Genomic DNA, 20,379 nt, shown 5'->3' on the forward strand with positions numbered 1-20,379 from the left:
TGACTAAAATACAATTGAATATGATTTTATGATTGGGAGAAGCAATAGTCACAAACCAAGGCTTTAAATTTAAAGGATGCAAAATAAATTGACTACGGTAGACTAGACGGAGCTATTAATACTAGAATGGTACCAGGGATGAGGGACTTTAGTTACATGGAAAGACTAGAGAAGCTGGGATTGTTCTCCTGGAGCACAGAGGTGGTTAAGCAGGGATTTAATAGAGGTGTCCACAATTGTGAAAGGTTTTGATAGAGTAAATAAGCAGAAACTATTTCCACTGGCAAGAAGAATCAGTAATCAGAGGACAGAGATTTAAGGTAATTGGCAAAAGAGCCAGAGGTGAAATTAGAATTTATTTTATGCGAGTTCTGATGATCTGGAATGCACTGCCCGAAAGGTTGGTGGAAGCAGATTTGGTAGTAACTTTCAAAAGGGCAGTGGAGTGGAACTAATTGGATAGTTCTTTCAAAGAACTGCCACAAGCATGATGGACCAAATTACTGCCTCCTATGCTGCATCATTCTATGATTTTATAACCAGTTAATCTGTGTTGGTGATGTATATTGAGGGAGGAATTTTGGCTAGGACACTGGAAGAAGCCTCTGCTCTTCAAATAGTGTCTTGGGACCTTTTACACCCGCCTAAACAAGCAGATGGGGCTTTGTTTCAACATCACATTTGGAGGATGTCACCTCCAACATTGCAGCATTCTGAAGTGTCAGTCCAGAATAGATGCTTGATGTGTGTATCTATCTATCTCTCTCTCTCTCTCTCTCTCTCTATATCTCTCTCTCTCTCTATATCTCTCTCTCTCTCTATATCTCTCTCTCTCTCTATATCTCTCTCTCTCTCTATATCTCTCTCTCTCTCTATATCTCTCTCTCTCTCTATATCTCTCTCTCTCTCTATATCTCTCTCTCTCTCTATATCTCTCTCTCTCTCTATATCTCTCTCTCTCTCTATATCTCTCTCTCTCTATATCTCTCTCTCTCTATATCTCTCTCTCTCTATATCTCTCTCTCTCTATATCTCTCTCTCTCTATATCTCTCTCTCTCTATATCTCTCTCTCTCTCTATATCTCTCTCTCTCTCTATATCTCTCTCTCTCTATATCTCTCTCTCTCTATATCTCTCTCTCTCTATATCTCTCTCTCTCTCTATATCTCTCTCTCTCTCTATATCTCTCTCTCTCTATCTCTCTCTCTCTATATCTCTCTCTCTCTATATCTCTCTCTCTCTATATCTCTCCCTCTCCCTATCCCTCTCCCTCTCCCTATCCCTCTCCCTCTCCCTCTCCCTCTCCCTCTCCCTCTCCCTCTCCCTATCCCTCTCCCTATCCCTCTCCCTATCCCTCTCCCTATCCCTATCCCTCTCCCTATCCCTCTCCCTATCCCTCTCCCTATCCCTCTCCCTCTCCCTCTCCCTCTCCCTCTCCCTCTCCCTCTCCCTCTCCCTCTCCCTCTCCCTCTCCCTCTCCCTCTCCCTCTCCCTCTCCCTCTCCCTCTCCCTATCCCTCTCCCTATCCCTATCCCTATCCCTCTCCCTATCCCTCTCCCTATCCCTCCCCCTATCCCTCCCCCTATCCCTCCCCCTCCCCCTATCCCTCCCCCTCCCCCTCCCCCTCCCCCTCCCCCTCCCCCCTCCCCCCCCTCCTCCCCCCCCCTCCTCCCCCTCTCCCCCCCTCCCCCTCTCCCCCCCTCCCCCTCTCTACCTCCCTCTCCAATAGTAGCGTACTATTATTGAGTCAAATTGGCACTTAATGCAGAGAAATGCAAAGGGATACATTTTGGGAGGAGGACTATGGAGAGTTCCAGCTCCAAATTAGCTTTTTCTTGCCAGCAAACATGTAAGTATTTCCTTGAAGCTCATTTCTAAATATGAGCAGTTCTGACAGTGACTCCGTATTTTCTGTGGTATGGAAGGAAATGTTCAACTCATTGTATTAGGAGTGCAGTGCACCCCATGTTTGACTTTGTGAATGTTACTGTTTTGTATCTTATTAAAGCTGTTTTTTGGCTTTTCTGTGCTGATGAAAACCTTAAATTAGCATGGAAACTTTTTAAAAGACTTAAATTATTTCATTTAAGAATTAATAAAATATTGGTACTAGTGGACAGTGTTGGAAATGGCACTACTTTAATTATGGGTTCTCATTAGTAAAACCAGAAAGCCTCAGAACAGTTAACATGGAAACTGTAGTAAATAGTGAAGATGCCAACTCATAGAACACTCGTATATCTGTATATAATGAGAATGCCATATTGTATGAAGCTTTAGTATTTTTGGACTTGGACAGTTTAAGCTGAGGTCTCTTATTTCCCCGTTAAATGAAAAGCAGTACCCTTCAGATGAGATATTAAACCAAGGCCCCGTCTAACCCCTCAGATGATGTAAAAGATCCCATGAGAGTATTTGAAGAGGAGCCTGTGAGTTCTAAAGCCCTGGCCAATATTTATCTCTCAACCAACACCACAAACAGATTTTCTGGTCGTCTTCCTAATTGGTGTTTGTGGGATCTTGCTCTGTGCAAATTGGCTGCCATGTTTCCCACGTTACAACAGTGACTGCATTTCAATATGTTCTTTGTGAATCACTTTGGAACACCCTGTGCTCATGAAAGGCACTGTAGAAATGAGGTTTTTCTTTCCATTTCTTTGTGGGCCGTATAAACTTGATTTTGTAGTGTTTCTGGAGCGAAGACATCTGAAGGTGGAGATGGGAAATATTGTGTGTGTGTATGTAAGTGTGTGTGTATATATATATATATGTAACTTTGGAATGGAAGATTCTAGAAGTTAACCATGAGGTTAAGATGATTATTGACAGTCAACCTTTGCTGTGTAATGGTAAATGTGTGTAATTTTCACTTGTTCTGTGCAAAACGCCCAACAGTAAAAATAAGTTTTAACCAACCAGTCTCTAGTTATGTCTGGGGAGAATGTTTTGAGTTACTTAATACAAAGCTGAAATTCTGACGTTACCGGTTTGCCACTCCGGCGCAGTGCTGAGGGAATGCTGCACTCAGATGTAGTCTTTCAGATGAGACGTTAAACCGAAGCACTGTCTGCCCTCTGTTGGACATAAAAGGCCCCATGGTAATATCTCGAAGAAAAGCAGGGAGTTATCCCTGGTGTCCTGGTCAATATTTGTCCTTTAACATCTCAAAGAATATCTGTTCATTATCACATTGCTGTTTTTGGAAGCTTGCTGTGTGCAGTTGGCTGCCACATGTCCTACATTACAACAGTGACTACACTTTAAAAAAAAAACTTCATTGGTTGTAAAGCACTATCCGATGGTCTTGAAAGCCGCTATATAAATACAAGTTCTTTTTTATTTCTGGTGGTAATAGAGTAAATTGAAGTATGAATTGAGGTTGCATTTAACCTACAAATTTGATGTCTGTGCGAAGCACTTTATACTTCTCTCCAACAAGTTGTTTGAGTTCAGTGTCAGGATTGACTCTGGTCCGAGCTTGCGATTGACAAAGTCTTGGGATCCCCTTATTCACTGCACACCACTCTGTCCTGACACCAAGGCTGCAGTATAAATGCTACCTAAGAAAATCACAAGAAATGGGAGAGCAAGGACACATGGTGTGATTTGTTACTCCCCCGCCCAGATAAGCTTGGTGTTCGTGTTGCTATATGGATGCTTGTCCAAATTAGCTCAGGCAAATAATTTACAAAGGGTTGAAATAAAAACACAAAAACTAGAAATTCACAGATTTGACCCTGTGACGGTAATGGTGTGGCAATATATGAATATATGTCTAAGTCAGGATAGTGTATGGATTAGAGGCGATGGTATTTCCCATGCTGCTGCTGTTGTCCTTTCCAGTGACACAGGTTGTAAGACTGGGTTTTTAAAAATCCTTTCATGGGATGTGGGCCTCATTGTTGCCCATCCCTAATTGCCCTTGACAACTGTGACTTGCTAGGCCATTTCAGAGGGTAGTAAAGAGTCAACCACATTGCTGTGGGTCTGGATTCATATGTTGGCCAGACCAGGTAAGGACATTGATCAGGGAACAGATTTCCTTCCCTTAGGATGTTAGTTGAACCAGATGGATTTTTATGACAATCGATAGTTCATAGCACCATTACTGAGACTTTTTATTAATAGGTATGGTGGGTTTTGAACCAGTGTTCCTGGGCATTAGCCTGGGCCTCTGGATGCTTGCAAGCGTGACATGAAGGCCCTAAATGTCAACTATCAGACCTGGAAGTCACTAGCTGGTGAAAGAGGGCAATGGCGACACATCCTGTGAACTGGTGTGCACTACCATGATCAGTTGCTACAACAGGTTGGCAACAGTTGCTGATGTCAACTCACAGCATCACTGGGCAGCTTCGCATGCAGCACTTGTGGCAGAACCTTCCTCTCAAGGATTGGCCTTCACAGCCATCAGCAAAGATGCACCAAGAGAAGACACCCCACCTAAATGGATTGTTTGCTGCATGTCCATCTTACCTGCTCTGTCCAGACCTTTCATGATTTTGAACAACCCTATCAAATCTCCTCTTAATCTTCTTCAAGGAGAACAGCTTTGGAATAGTTATATTAAAAAAAAAATTCCCCTGCTCTCGCACCATCATTCTCACTTTGGGCACGCAGGGTCAGTTTTCAATACAAGGGCAGCTTGGGATGATAGATGTGTCTCCTGACTGTACAGTCTGTGCATGCATGTCAGTCACTAGTCCCATAATGTATTTTAAAAATGAATAAATTAGTGAAATATAAGTAACAGCAAATGGCAGTGCAAGAATTTAGAAATACATTTAATGCAGGTGATAATGTAAAGTAAACTGCCATTTTATTAATTTTCAACAAGTTTGGGCTTAATAATGCTTTCAACAGAAAGCTCCTTTGTGAATGAAAGTGGGGGTAAAGGACTTCCAAATAAAGGCCTGCTCAGGTTGGGAAAAAGAACCCGACCTGAACCACAGCGAACCCGAGCCCGACCCAGCCAGAGTCCCTCCAATTTTGCTCCGGGCCCGACTCAGTCCGACCAGACCATCCCTTTACTTACCTTTCTGACTCCGAACCTGCAGGAAGCTGAAGTGCATGCATGATGACGTCATAGAGACGTCACTTGCTCACTGCGCGGACTCAGTTTTGTCCCGGACTCCCAGCTCAGGTAAGTTTATTAAAAAAAAAATTTCATTGCTTACCAGCAGAGCACTTACCGTGTTTGTCTGGCCCGACCCGAACCCGACACATGTCGGGTCCGGGTCGGGTAGCAGGTCTTTACTTCCAAACACTTCTGGCAGTGGTTTTCATTTCAGGGACAGTGAAATTCTGTAAACTGTTCAGTGTAGAATGGCTGACAGCACGACCACCACTGGTGGAGTGATTAAAACCAGGCTGATCAAGAGGCCAGAATTAGATGAGTGCAGGTATCTTGGAGGTTTGTGGGGCTGGAGGAAATTAGAGAGATAGGGAGGGGCAAGGCCATGGAGGGATTTGAGAATTTTAAAATCGCGGCATTGCTTGATGTAATTCAGCGAGCACAGTAGTGTTACTGTGTATTTGTGCTTTCTGTTTTAAACAATATGCTGCGTTAGCTGAGAAAATAAAGTCCCCTCGATCTTTGTAAAGTTACCATTTCTTGGAGAGTTGGGGGCGTGTATGGGATATGAATCTCGGAAGAGAGGTTCAGCAATAGAGGTTTGCAAATCTCTGCTTTACACTGCTGTTTGAAAGTAGTTGTGATCCCGCTTGCATTTGGTACAGTAGTTTATTCTACATCAGAACACAAGCTATTCCTATAGGATTTTTAAAAAATTGCCACAGCTGTTTACTCACCAGGATGATCAGTCACATGGCTTTCTGCCAGTGTTAACGAATCTTGAGGATTATATATATTTTTGCATACAATTTGTAAGAGTGTGTCCACCACATGCTAAGTATTTAAACAATAGCACATTGATCACTATTTGAGGACTGCTGTTCATTGAGATGAAATGAGCAGATGTGAAACACTGATCCTTCTAAGTTCAACCTAATTATTGTGTGCAGCAAACTAGTATTTAGTTTTCATGCTCAATAGGCCCGCGACAATTAATTTTTATAATGTATAGAAATACTGCTGATTCTAGTTCCCATTTTCTTATTACCATCCAACTGATTTTGGTTGCAAGTGCTGATGTGCTATCCTTCGGGTTTGGAATGAGGTGGTCACTTATTTAAAACTATCACAAACCTAACTGCCCCTCCTCCACCCAATTCCAAAGCTAAATTATAGCAAACAATCCGATCAATTAAAGTTCTAAACTAATTTTTTAGTCATTTGGTATTGAAGTAGTGGAAGTTTGTATTGAGCCTTTTGTCTCTGTGTTTTTGAGAATGTGTTGAAGTGGCAAAGAAGTGTGGAATGAGAAACCGCCTTTAATGCTGCTTCCGATGTAGTGACCCTCACTATCCTGTCTATATTTAAACCAGATCTGCAAAAGTAATTAATTAAAATACTGGCATTGCTGCCTTAACATTTACTGACCTTTTTGGCTTCAAAGAACTCTTGTTTGGCACTTTTGAACTTGTCTTTTTAACCTTAATAGACTAAAATGCCTTATCTGTCAAGTCACCCATGAGAACGTTGGAATGGAGGAATGTAATAAAGGATTTCAAATTTTAAAAGTTTACAGCACTGAAGGAGGTCCACTGTGTCTAGCGATTCTTTGCTCGAACAGTATAAAAAAATATTCTCACTGCCTCACACTCTCTCCATATCTCTGTATTTTACTCTGTTGCAAATATTTATCCCATCCTACCGTTAAAAGATCCAATGGTCTTTTCCTCAATCCCTCCTTGTGGTAAAGCATTCCATGTTCCAACATTCTGGTTAAAAACATGTTTTAACATTTCTCCTTTGTCTTTTATTGAAGGTATTTTTTTAGAAAGTCAAAGTAACTGTCTATTTTAATAATTTGGCCCAGTATACTGCCATAGAGGAGGCACATTCTTCCAATTTTGAATTGGACACTCCCGTTTCAGTTGCAGCTGGCAGACATGTGTAAGTACTGTAATCTGTTTTGCATAGCCCCACCCCATAGAATTTTGAACTGACCAGAAAGTAACCATTCTACCTCACCATTGCTCATATAGTAGGCAGTTTACCTCCTTCCCTTTTCCTTCTGCATGGTTTTGATCAGTGAAAGAATGTTGGCCTGTGGTTACATGCCTAGCACAAAGGAAGATGGTTGTTGGAGGCCAGTCATCTAAGCACCAGGACACTGCTGCAGGAGTTCCTCAGGGTAGTGTCCCAGGCCCAACCATTTTCAGCTACTTCATCAATGTCCTTTCCTCCATTTATAAAGTCAGAAGTGGTGATGTTTGCTGATTTGGTTCTGAACATTAGACATACACAATTCCTCAGATACTGTCTATATGCAGCAAGATCTGGACAACATTCAGGTTTGGGCTGATATGTGGGAAGTAGCATTTGTGCCATTCATGTATCAGGCAATGACAATCTGCAACAAGAGAGAATCTAAACATCTCCCCTTGACATTCAACGGCATTACCATTGCATTACCACTATCAGCATCCTGGGGGTTACCAATGACCAGAAGCTGAACTGGAGCAGTCACAAATACTGTGGCCATGAGCCGGTCAGAGGCTGGGAATTCTGTAGTGAATAACCCACCTCCTGACTCCCACCATTCTACAAGGCATAAGTCAGGAGTGTGATGGAGTACTCTCCACTTGCCTGGATGAGTGCAGCTCCAACAACACTAAGCTCGACACCATTCAGGAAAAAACAGCCCACTTGATCGGCACCCCATCCACCGATTTAAACATTCACTCCCTGCACCACCGACACACAGTGGCAGCAGTGTGTACCATCTACAAGATGCACTGCAGGAACTCACCAAGCTTCTTTCGACAGCACCTTCCAAACCTGCGACCTCTACCATCTAGTAGGAGAAGAGCAGCAGACACGTGGGAAGACCATCACCTGCAAGTTCCCTTCCAAGCCACACACCGTCCTGACTTCAAATATATCGCTGTTTCTTCTCTGCTGAATCAAAATTCTGGAACTCCCTCCCGAACAGCACTGAGAATGTACCTACACCACATGGAGTGTACCAGTTCAAGGCAGCTCTCCAACTTCTCAAGGGCATTTAGGGATGGGCAATAAATGCTGGCCTTCCCAGCGATACCCACATCCCATGAAACGAAAATAAAAATGGTAGTGGCTTATGCTGCTCCTGCAGAAAGTAGTCAGAAAGGCTAGTGCGATGCTGAACTTCATTGCAAAAGGTAGAGAATCTAAAAGCAAGGATATACTACTGCAGTTGGAGTGCTAGATGGAACTCATTTGGGACATTGTTTTGATTTAGGTGCCTCACTTTAGGACAGATATGAAAGGAAAATATTGGGGATGCTGGAAATCTGAAATAAAACCTGAAAATGCTGGAAATATTCAGGTCCTGCAGTGCCTGTAGAAAGAGAACCAGAATTAACATTTCAGATCGATGACCTTTCATCAGATGTTCCAGTGAAAGGTCATTGACCTGAAACATTAACTCTGTTTCTCTCTCCACAAATGCTGCCAGCTTTTCCAGCATTTTCTTTCTATTTATTAGAAAGCCTATAGATGTCTTGGAGAAAATCCAATGTTAATTCTACGGGATGATCCCTGGGCTGAAATGTCTAAGCTATGCCCAACAACTGGGTAAATCTGTGTTATGCTCCCCGAGGTTGAGCAGGTTAAAGGGTGATCTGATGTGTCCAAAATAATGGGGTACAATAACAGTGATTATGGTACTGAATGAGTAATCCAGAGACCAGGACTAATAATCTGGAAAACATGTGTTCAAATCCCACTGTAGCAGTTTGAGGATTTTAATTCAGTTTAGAAAAATAAAATGCAGAAATAAAAAACTGGTCTCGGTAAAAGTCACCATGAAGCCGTTCGTTTGTCGTAAAAGCCCATCTGGTTCACTAATGTCCTTTAGGGAAGGAAATCTGCTATCCTTACCTGGTATGGCCTACATGTGACTTCAGACACACAGCAATGTGGTTGACTCTTAACTGCTCTCTGAAATGGCCTAGCAAGCCACTCAGTTGTCAAGGGCAATTAGGAATGGGCAACAAATGCTGGCCTTGCCGCTCCACCCACATCCCGTGAAAGAATAAAAGCATAAGGCATTTGTTTGGAATAAGCAACTTCAACCTACATCTAAACTCCCCATGTTCCTTCTCCGATATTTCTGCCCTCTTGTCCTTGCACAAACACATTTTCCACGTGAACTCCCCACCCTTACCCATGGCCAAATCTTTGGCCCCTCGTATCTGAAATTTCAATTCTGCCAAAACCGCCTACTATTCCAAAATCATCCTGGAAGATGAGGACAGCTTAGACTTCTCTTATCTAATGTTCTTATCAAACCCCTCCGTACTGGAGTCATCAATCAAATCCCAGAAGCAGTGGTTGGTAATATGTAGCCTGTAGCATTTTTATCATTTTGAAAACTGCATTTTATGTTTTGACAAAATAAAGAATGCCCTGAATGAAGCTTTTCCACTTCAAGGATTTACTGTCATGGTCTGTATAATCAGGATTACATTATATGGTAGATATTAATACAGTGCGCAGGGTTTTTAAGAAAAGATGGGATCTAAAAGATTTTTTGTGCATCTTGATTAAGCTGAAAAGATCTATTAATGTTAGTGCACTGCACTATAGCAATTAAGTGTCTAAGGTCCTCAGAGTAATTGAATCTAAAATAACATTTATAACTTGCTAGTGCAGTGAACCAGTCAAACTGTGTCAGCTGTTTGTCTAGACTCTGTCTACTAAAATAAGCCTGAGGGTTTGTGGTAACCTTTTAAAAATCCATTACAACAAAACCATCCATTGAAATTAATTCTGTGTTCACTGCAATTTAAAATATATTGGATTAGCATAGTTTGTCAACCTGTTTTTTAAAAAAAAATTAATTGGAGCATTTTTGTATTCTGGAGTTAATGGTAGGATTTATCCTGAGAGATTTTTGATGACTTCTGTTGTCCGGAACATAGACAGTAAAGTCGGCCCTGGTCAAATGTGTTTGGCTGCGATGGGATGTTGAATGACATTACTTTCCATTAGTGATTGTTGCTGTTTTGGTTGTGGTGTACTGTAAATGAATGGTCTGTTGCCACTCATAAAAGTCAAAGAAAAGCCATGTGTATCTAACAAAAGCATTTCCAATCACGTGGTCTCAGTGATTATAAATAACTTTAAATTGGTTATTTTGACAAAAGAACATGCATTTTAACTGTGTGTGTCACATAAACCTTATGAAAATGCTCTGCGGCCTGACATTTCATTACAAGTATTTAAAAAGCAAACAAAGCACTCTGGGTTCATTTCTAGAGGGATTGAAATAAAAAGCAGAGAAGTTATGTTAAACTTGTATCAAACTTTGATTAGACTACTCGTGGAGTACTGTGCAGAGTTCAGCTCTCCATATTATTAAAAGGAAATAGCGGCACAGGAGAAGCTGCAAAAATAGATTTACAAGGATGATACTAGAACTGAGAGATTAGAACTCAGGATAGATTGACCAAGTGGTAGCTCTTTTCTCTGGAAAAGAGAAGGCTGAGTGATGACCTGATAGAGGTCTTCAAGATTATGCAAGGCTTTGATAGAGTAGACATAGAAAATATGTTTTGAGCTGTGGGGAGACCAGAACTAGGGACCATAAATGTAAGGTAGTCACTAATAAATCCAATAGGGCATTCAGGGGAAGGTTCTTTGCCTAGAGAGTGGTTAGAATGTGGAACTCGCTACCACATGGATTAATTGAAGCAAATGTATTCAAGGAGAAGCTAGTTAAACACCTGAGGGAGAAAGGAATAGAAGGGTGAGGTAAAGAGGAGTGGGAGGAAGCTCCTTTGGAGCATAAATACTGACTTAGATCTGTTGGGCTGAATGGCCTGTTTCTGTACTGTACATTCTATGTAAAAAAAAAATGGCTGAGTCAGATTATTCCCTTCCCCACCCCCCCTAATTTCCATGGTATTTCTTTTTGGACACAGATTGAGAAACTCCATCTAGTTAATAAATGCAGAAAATGCTGCCCTCTAGTTATGCTGTTCCCGACAAGAAACTGGGGTCAGTGTTCTGGCGAGTCATATAACTAGGGTGGTAGAGAAGGCTTTAAACTAAATAGTGGGGGCAAGGGATCTAATGAGGGAAGATGTGATAATTTAAAGAGAGAGAAGGCAAGAGAGCAAGGTAGCATTAAGGGAATTGATGATCTGAATGTGGCAGGAAGGGACAGAGCATACAAACCTAAGTGCATTAGCAGATAAGACTAGAGGTTGAAAATAAAAAGTTAGAATTAAAGGCACTGTATCTGCACGCAGCATTTGCAACAAGGTAGATGAATTGATAGTATAAATAGAAGTAAACAGGTATGATCTGATTGCCACTCCATAGACATATCTGCAGGGTAACCAAAGCTGGGAACTGAATGTTCAAGGGTATTCGACATTTAAGGAGGAAAGGCAAAAAGGAACAGGATAATAAAAGCAAAATACTGCGGATGCTGGAAATCTGAAATAAAAACAAGAAATGCTGGAACCACTCAGCAGGTCTGGCAGCATCTGTGGAAAGAGAAGCAGAGTTAACGTTTCGGGTCAGTGACCCTTCTTCGGAACAGGAGTTAGGGTAGCACTGTTAATAAAGGGTGAGATCAGTACATTAGTGAGAGAGTATCTTAGATTGAAGGATCAAGATGTAGAAGCAGTTGGGTAGATGTAAGAAACAGCAAGGGGCAGCAAACATTGGTAGGAGTTGTTTATAGGCCACCAAACAGTAGTGAGTTCTATTGTAGGTTATGAAATAAATCAGGAAATTAGAAGTGCATGTAATGAGTAATACAGTAATTATTGGGGACTTCAATGTACATATAGACTGGATAAACCTAATTAGCACTAATGCTTTGGAGGGCAAATTCCTGGAATGTAAAAGAGATGCTTTTCTAGAACAATATGTTGAGGAACCAACTGGAGGACTGGCTATTTTAGATCTGGTATTGTGATGAGAAAGGGATAATTAATTGTAAAGGAGCCTTTAAGGAAGAATGGCCATAATATGATAGAATTTTATATTAAGTTTGAAAGTGATGTAGTTCAACCCCAAAATTTGGGTCTTCAATCTAAACAAAGGAAACAATGACAGTATGAGGGGCAAGTTGGCTGTGGTAGATTGGGAAACTACATTAAAAGGTTTGACAGTAGACAGGCAATGGCTAGTATTTAAAGAATTAATACATGGTTTACAACAAATTTACATTCCTTTTGAAGCACAAAAGCCCAACAGGAAAGGTGATCCAACCATGGCTAACGAGAGAAGTTGAAGGAAGAGGCTTACAAAGTTGCCAACAAAAGCCTGAAGATTGGGAGCATTTTAGAATTCAGCAAAGGAGGACCAAGAAACTAATAAAAGAGAAAATAGAATTTGAAAGTAAACTAGCGAGAAACATAAAACTGACTGTAAAAGCTTTTATAGGTATGTGAAAAGATTAGCAAAGATAAATGGGCCCATTACAGGCAGAGACAGGTGAATTGATAATGGGGAATAAGGAAATGCCAGGGAAACTAAACAAATACTTTGTGTTTGTCTTCACAGGAAGATAAATTCTACCAGAGATACTCAGGGACTAGCGTGAATGAGGAACTCAAAGAAATTAGTATTAGTAAAACAGTGACTCCTGACAACACAGCCAAGCGGTGATGTCATCAGTGCGTTCCCAGCTGCGCACATACGCAGAATGGTTTCTTCCTGCCAGTATGGTGTGCATGCGCAGCCTACATCACCTGGCTTGCCAGGACTAATTTGCACATGCGCTCGAAAACATCATCGCGTGCTGGAACGGGGCCACTCTATCTCTACCTCACCGCTCCCTTCCCTCAGCCACTCGCTCCTTGCCTCACCGCTCCCTTCCCTCAGCCACTCGCTCCCAGCGTCGCCGCTCCCTGCTTCACCACCGCCCGCCACTCACTCCAGGCCTTGCCGCAACCCCCCTTAGCCAATCGTTCCCTGCCGTGCTGCCCGAAGAAGCGGCAGGGAAGGAGCCGCCGAAGCGCAAGGTGGGGAGCGAGTGGGTGAGGGAAGGCAGCGGTGAGGCAGGGAGTGAGCAGATGGGTGCGTGAGGGAGCGGCGAAGAGAGCAGGGTACTGTTGGCGGTGGAATGGAGGCGGCAATGGAAGCCATTGTTGGGATTTGGGCTTAATTTGTTTTTTGTGATTAAACTGAGCAGCACCATCTTTATTACTGGCAGCTGCCTTGACGTCGCAGGCAGCGACATTTCAGTGGATGAGACTGCATTTGCACATGTGCCAGTACTGCGCCACCTATGGTTGCATTGTTAGCAAATGCAGCCTCAGTAAGAAAAAAAAGTAGTACTGGGGAAATTAGTGGGACTGAAAGTTGATAAATCCCCTGGATGTGATGCTCTACACCCTAGAGTGTTGAAAGAGGTGACTGTAGAGATAGTAGATTCGTTGGTGATCATCCAAAGTTCTATAGATTCTGGAATGGTTCCAGGCAGATTGGAAGATAGCAAATGTAACCCCACTATTTGAGAAAAAGGGAAACTACAGACTTTTTTATTTTTATTTAGAGATACAGCACTGAAACAGGCCCTTCGGCCCACCGAGTCTGTGCTGACCAACAACCACCCATTTATACTAACCCTACAGTAATCCCATATTCCCGATCACCTACCTACACTAGGGGCAATTTACAATGGCCAATTTACCTATCACCTGCAAGTCTTTGGCGGTGGGAGGAAACCGGAGCACCCGGCGAAAACCCACGCAGTCACAGGGAGAACTTGCAGACTCCGCAGAGGCAGTACCCAGAATTGAACCCGGGTCCCCTGGAGCTGTGAGGCTGCGGTGCTAACCACTGCGGCACTGTGCCGCCTGACTTGTTAGCCTGACATCAGTACTAGGGAAAATGCTACCATCTATTACAGAGGGCGGCGCAGTGATTAGCACCGCAGCCTCACAGCTCCAGCGACCCGGGTTCAATCCTGGGTACTGCCTGTGTGGAGTTTGCAAGTTCTCCCTGTGTCTGCGTGGGTTTCCTCCGGGTGCTCTGGTTTCCTCCCACATGCCAAAGACTTGCAGGTTGATAGGTAAATTGGCCATTATAAATTGCCCCTAGTATAGGTAGGTTGTAGGGAAATATAGGGACAGGTGGGGATGTGGTAGGCATATGGAATTAGTGTAGGATTAGTATAAATGGGTGGTTGATGTTCGGCACAGACTCGGTGGGCCGAAGGGCCTGTTTCAGTGCTGTATCTCTAAATAAATATTTTTTTTAAAAAATGTTATAATTGGGCATTTAGAAAGCAATGGTAGGGTTAGACAGAGTCAACATGGATTTATGAAAGGCAAATCATGTTTGACAAACCTGTTGGAGTTTTTCTGAGGCTGTAACTAGCAGAACAGATCAGGGGTAACTAGTGGATGTGGTGTATTTGGATTTTCAGAAGGCTTTTGATCAGGTCCCACACAGGTTAGTAAGCAAAATTAGAGCACATGGGATTGGGGGTAATATACTGCATGGATTGAGAATTGATTAACGGACAGAAAACAGTAGGAATAAACGGGTCATTCTCAGGTAGGTAGGCTATGACAAGTGGGGTACTGCAAAGATCAGTGCTTGGGCCCCAGCTATTCACAATCTATACCAATGATTTAGATTTGGGAACCAAATGTAATATTTCCAAGTTTGCAGATGACAAAACTAGGTGGGAATGAGAGTTGTGAGGAGGATGCACAGAGGATTTAGACAGGCTAAGTGAGTGGGCAAGAACATGGCAGATGGAATATAATGTGGGAAAAATGTGAAGTTATCCACTTTGGTAGGAAAAACAGAAATGCAGAGTATTTCTTACATGGTGAGAGATTGGGAAGTGTTAATGTCCAAAGGGACCTGGGTGGCCTTGTTCATGAATCACTGAAAACAAACATGCAAGTGCAGCAAGCAATTCGGAAGGTAAATGGTATATTGGCCTTTATTGCAAGAGGATTTACGCACAGGAGTAAAGAGGTCTTGCTGCAAGTATAGAGTATAGACTGCACCTGGAGTTGTGTGTACAATTTTGGTTGCCTTGCCTAAGGAAGGATATACTTGCCATGGAGGGAGTACAACTAAGGTTCACCAGACAGATTCCTGGAATGGTGAGATTGTCTGTTGAGGGGAGATTGGAGACTGGTCCTATATTCTCTAGAGTACAGAAGAATGAGAGGTGATCTCATTGAAGCATACAAAATTCTTACAGGGCTCGACAAGGTTGTTTCTCTTGGCTGGGGGCTGTCTGGAACCAGAGGTTGCAATCTCAGAATAAGTGGTAGGCCATTTAGAGCTGAGATGAGGAGGAATTTCTTCACTCGGAGGGGGGTGAATCTGTGGAATTCTCGACCCCAGAGGACCGTGTAGGCTCAGTCATAGAGTATGTTCAAGACAGAGCTGGACAGATCAAGGGATATGAGGATAGTGTGGGAAATTTATGTTGAGGTAGAAGATCAGCCATGATTGAGTTGAATGGCGGAGGAGGCTTGAGGGGCTGAATGGCCTACTCCTCCTATTTCCTAAGTTCCTATTTATATAGCACCTTTCACAACCACCAGACATCTCATGCTGTACAGCCAATGAAGTAGCTTTTGGCTTGTAGTCACGATTATAATGAGGGAATATTCTCTCTGTATCCACTCTATCAAAACCTTTCATAAGTTTGCAAACCTCTATTAGCTTCCCCCTTAGCCTTTTTCAGGAGAAAAGAGACCCAGCTTGTCAATCCTTTCCTGGTATATATACCCATGGATTTCTGGTATCATCTTTGTAAATCATCTTTGCACCCCCTCACGTGCTGTTCTGTCCTTTCTATATATGGTGATCAGAACTGTTCTAATGATTGATCATTAACATGAAAGGTTAACTTGGTTTCTTTCTCTACTGATGCTGCCATGCCTGAGTATTTCCAGCATTTTCAGATTTTCAGCAGCTGCAGTATCTTGCTTTTGTTTCCATCTTATTCATGTTTATTTTTTTAAATGGGGGTTGAAGCCTATTCTTGGTGTGCAGCAATAGGCTGCACCTACACTACAATTTTTAGCATTGAAGAGAAGTGGAAAGCAGTTGAGGTTTAAAGTTACGTGGTTTGAAGATCTAATCAATGTTTGGGTTTTCAGTAGGGTCTAAATGATAGAGCCAGGCACACACACATGCTGACCAAGGGGCAGTGATACTGCAGGAGGTTTAAAGAACCGCGAGTTAGCTGTAGTTTGAAGCTAATCTGGGAACTGGAGAAAAGATCTTATCCTTCATTATCAGAAATACTGCTACACTGAACTGAATGTATTAGTACACATGCACAAGCCTTGGAATTACAGGAGTATTTTTAAAAAATAAGGTTTTCCCATTGATACCCAGAACTGAACAAACATAGGAGGAGGAGGAGGCAGCAGTTGAAAAATGCCTGTGTCTGTGCCAGTGGACAATTCTGGGGCCATTTATACTGGCCAAGAGACAGAGAACAGAGAGCTGGGATCTTGTATTTAATACACAATGTTTGAATACTGCTTCCCTGTAGTACAAGTTTCCCAAGCTGCAAGAAACTTGAAACTTAGATTGTACTGGGATGAAAAAGACTCACTTAGCCTTGTTTAAATCATTATGCATGTAGCCACGAATGAGGAACTCTGAGAAATTAGTATTCGTAATTAGCAAGCCACCTTTGCTTACTTCCTTGTGGGTCGTAGATCTGGTTTGTAAGATATGTTTGCTAACCCTAACTTGATGGGATGTACGATAAGTAAATTCAGTATATATGCAGCATGTTGTAACTGTGATACTGTTTTTTAAATAAGCTTTTCTTTTTGACTGGGTTAATCTCTGTTGCGATCGGTGCTAGTATTTGGGAGGCTGCCAAACTCGTGGAAGACAGCTAAAGATTAATCCAGTTGCCTTGCACAGGAAAGCATAAAAGAAAACTTCAGAATTGAAGCAAATGTCAGGAAATATTTGTAAAGTCCCTAAAGTAGCAGTTTCTCAAATATTTGTTTTAATGGTCATATTATGGGTGGAGGAAGCTGGTTTGTAGAGAAATAAACATTTGAAATAACTGGTCCAGACTCTAGGAAAAAGGTGGAAAGAAGATTTGTTGTAATTTTCCTATCGCTATGAGTACATTTTGTAAACTCTAAACATTGCTCCTTAAAGTCAGCTGGAAACAACCCTCAATTTGCTGCTAAAAATCCTCCCTAAACATAAGTTCCAGATTGGTGCCAGTATTGAGATCCACCTGAATGGAAGGCTTATGCTGGTGTGTTCATGTGTACATTTGCCAGTATAAATGGCCCCAGAATTGTCCACTGACACAGACACACGGGCATTTTTCAGCCGCCACCACCACCTCCTCCTATGTGATTGTTCAGTTCTGGGTATCAATGGAAAAACTTTATTTTTTAAAATTACTCCTTGTACTTCCAATGCTTGTGCATGTGTACTAAGTTTCTTCTTAGTTGGATCAACTGCCCACTGGAAAGCATAAGATATTTTCACAAAAAAAACCTACAGAAGTGCTGAACACTGTTTAAACTAGATGTCACTGTAAAAGAGATGTAAATCAAAGCCAGCTTGTTAATTGTATTTTAATTCTCATTTCATGTTTCAATATAGTTAGGAGTTCATATCTTAACAAAATCCTGAGGTTGCTGCCTTGTTTCTTTTCCTGAAAATGTACAGACCCACCTTGTTGCTTAGGGAGAACTACCAGTGTCGAGAAAGCATATCCTTTGTTCCCAACAGCAAAAAAATGAATGAGTCCCTGTGCTATGGTGAAGCAAAACCACAGGCATGGACAAAACAGTTATGGGACAGAAGTCAGTTACTGACTAGTGTTTGCCCTTCACTGACACTGGTAAAGTATCAAGAAGCCTGGAACCCCCTATCTAAAAATGTATACAGCAATACCTCTTTATCTACCCCCACTCACCTCATACATCACAGCATGTGATGTCCTCATACAGGGAGAGGTAGACTGGATGGACACCATGCCCTCTCTATGCGCCATAATGAATAGCATCTCAACCGCTAAACCAGATACCTAAATCCTGAAGCGCACACTTAGTCTACCAACACACAAACCTGCCAGCACTCCGGCGATGTGTGCAACTGCACCAATATGTAAATCCTTGTAAAGCTGAAAATGAGACCTGGAGTATACAGTCAGGTTTGGATTTGATGAGATGCATTGTTCACTCCCTTATTGACTAGATGTGTCTCTGGCTCATTCAGATAGCATGGCTTTTCCGTGGCTTTTGTGCACAAGTGCAATATAGTTCTATTGGTGGTTTAGTTAGGTAGCCATTCCCTCAAACTCTTGCTGTAGTGCACTGGTGGCACTTTATACTTCGGCATAGTTGAGGGAGCGGTTATAAATGGATGGAAATTGCTTGCAGTTCCCAGAATGAAATTGATATTGTACTATTATTGCTTTCTCCTGCGCTAAGTTATAATTATCAGTGATGTACTGTAGCTTCATGCTTATTTTCTTTTGCTTTAGGTGTGGCATTAACTGATTTACAAGGATAAAGATGACTGATGCCAGTGAGATGTTGGCTGCTGCCTTGGAACAAATGGATGGTATCATAGCAGGTAAGATAATACTAGGAACAACTGACTTAAGAACACACGAATTAGGAGCAGAAGTAGGCCATTTGGTCCCTCTAGCCTGCTTCACCATTCACCAAGATTGTGGCTGATCTGATTGTGTCTCGAATTCCACACTCCCATCTACCCGATAACCTTTGATTCCCTTGCCGAACAAGAATCTATCTATCCCTCAAAATTATTCAATGACTCCGCCTCCTCCACCACCTGAGGCAGAGTGTTCCAAAGTCGCACAACCCTCAGAGAAAAAATTTCTCCTCATCTCTGTCCCAAAAGACTGCTAATTTTAAAACTGTCCCCTAGTTCTGGACTGCCCCACAAGAGGAAACATGCTCTCCACATCCACCGTGTCGAGACAATTCGGAATCTTATAAACTTCAGTCAAGTTTCCCCTCACTCTTCTAAACTCCAGTGAAAACAAGCCCAGTCTGTCCAACCTTTCCTCATAAGAGAACCCCCTCATTCCAGGCATCAATCTAGTAAACCTCCTCTGAACCACCTGCAATACATTCACATCCTTCCTTAAATAAGGAGACCAAAACTGCACAAAGTATTCGAGATGTGATCTCATCAATACCCTGTATAACTGAAGCATAACATCCTTACTTTTATTTTCTATTCCTTTCATAATAAAGGATAGCACTCCATTAGCCTTCTTTATGACTTGCTGTACCTACATACTAGCTTTTTGTGACTGATGCACTAGAACACCTAGATCCCTCTGCACCTCAGTTATGTAGTCATTCTCCATTTAAGTAATACTCTGCTTTTTATTTCTGCCAAAGTGAACAACTTCACATTTTCTCACATTATATTCTATCTGCCAGATTTTTGCCCACTCACTCACCTATCTATAATCAATCTGCAAGCTTCTTTTGTCCTCTTCACAACATACTTTACTTCTGTCTTTGTGTCATCTGCAGATTTAGCTACCATGCCATCGCTCCCCTCGTCTAAGTCAGTGATATAAATTGTAAAAAATTGAGGCCCCTGTACAAACCCCTACGGACTCCACTCATCACATCTTCCAATCAGGAAAGGACTCATTTATGCATACTCTTTTCTGCCAGCCAATTATCTATCCATGCTAATATATTAGCCACTACATGAGCTACTACTTTGCACAATAACCTTTTAAGTGCACCTTGTCAAATGTTTCTGGAAATCCAAGTAAACTATAAACTTTCAGTTTATACATTAAGGGCATTTATTTTTCATTGTTCCCATTTAATTGTTCCTCTGCCTTGAATACAGTAACCACTACAAAATTTAGTGGGACCAAGTCTGGAAAACATTTGCATTCAGTGCATTGAGCCATATCTGGATGACTGATGAATGTTTAAATGTAAATATCAGTGAATAACATTTCTAGAAAGCTTGTGAATGTTCCAGGTTTAAAATTGCTAATGAGATGCCTGGGGAGATATCAATAAAATAGATGGGCAACAAAAAGCTCATTATTCAGATGAGGTAAACATTTGATCCATGTCCTGTTGGAGCAAAATAATCTTCTACGTCGGTACTGTGCTTCAGAATAAAAGTGGTTCACTTCAGGCATTTACCCTGAGTATAAATGCAGAACAGTTTCCCCAGAGAAGGTACTGCCAGTCTGCTTCACTCCAGCTTCAGGTTAGTTTCTGATTCTACAACATCAGCTTTGCACCAACACTGAAGTTATAGAAGTAGGAATA

General features: G+C 42.0%; 1 protein-coding gene across 6 annotated transcripts in view; it reads left to right on the forward strand.

Moving 5' to 3' along the window:
• The window catches only part of ppfibp1b (PPFIA binding protein 1b), a 180,907-nt gene that overhangs the window by 71,711 nt on the left and 88,817 nt on the right, over nt 1-20,379 (forward strand). For all 6 annotated transcript variants that reach the window (XM_068050205.1, XM_068050202.1, XM_068050208.1 and 3 more), the window contains exon 2: nt 18,582-18,673. In XM_068050205.1, coding sequence (XP_067906306.1) covers nt 18,613-18,673 — 61 coding nt within the window. In that variant the 5' untranslated portion in view covers nt 18,582-18,612. The remainder of the gene's footprint in view (nt 1-18,581; nt 18,674-20,379) is intronic.

Source organism: Heterodontus francisci, chromosome 18, assembly GCF_036365525.1.
Source record: "Heterodontus francisci isolate sHetFra1 chromosome 18, sHetFra1.hap1, whole genome shotgun sequence".
Taxonomy (NCBI): Eukaryota; Metazoa; Chordata; class Chondrichthyes; order Heterodontiformes; family Heterodontidae; genus Heterodontus; species Heterodontus francisci.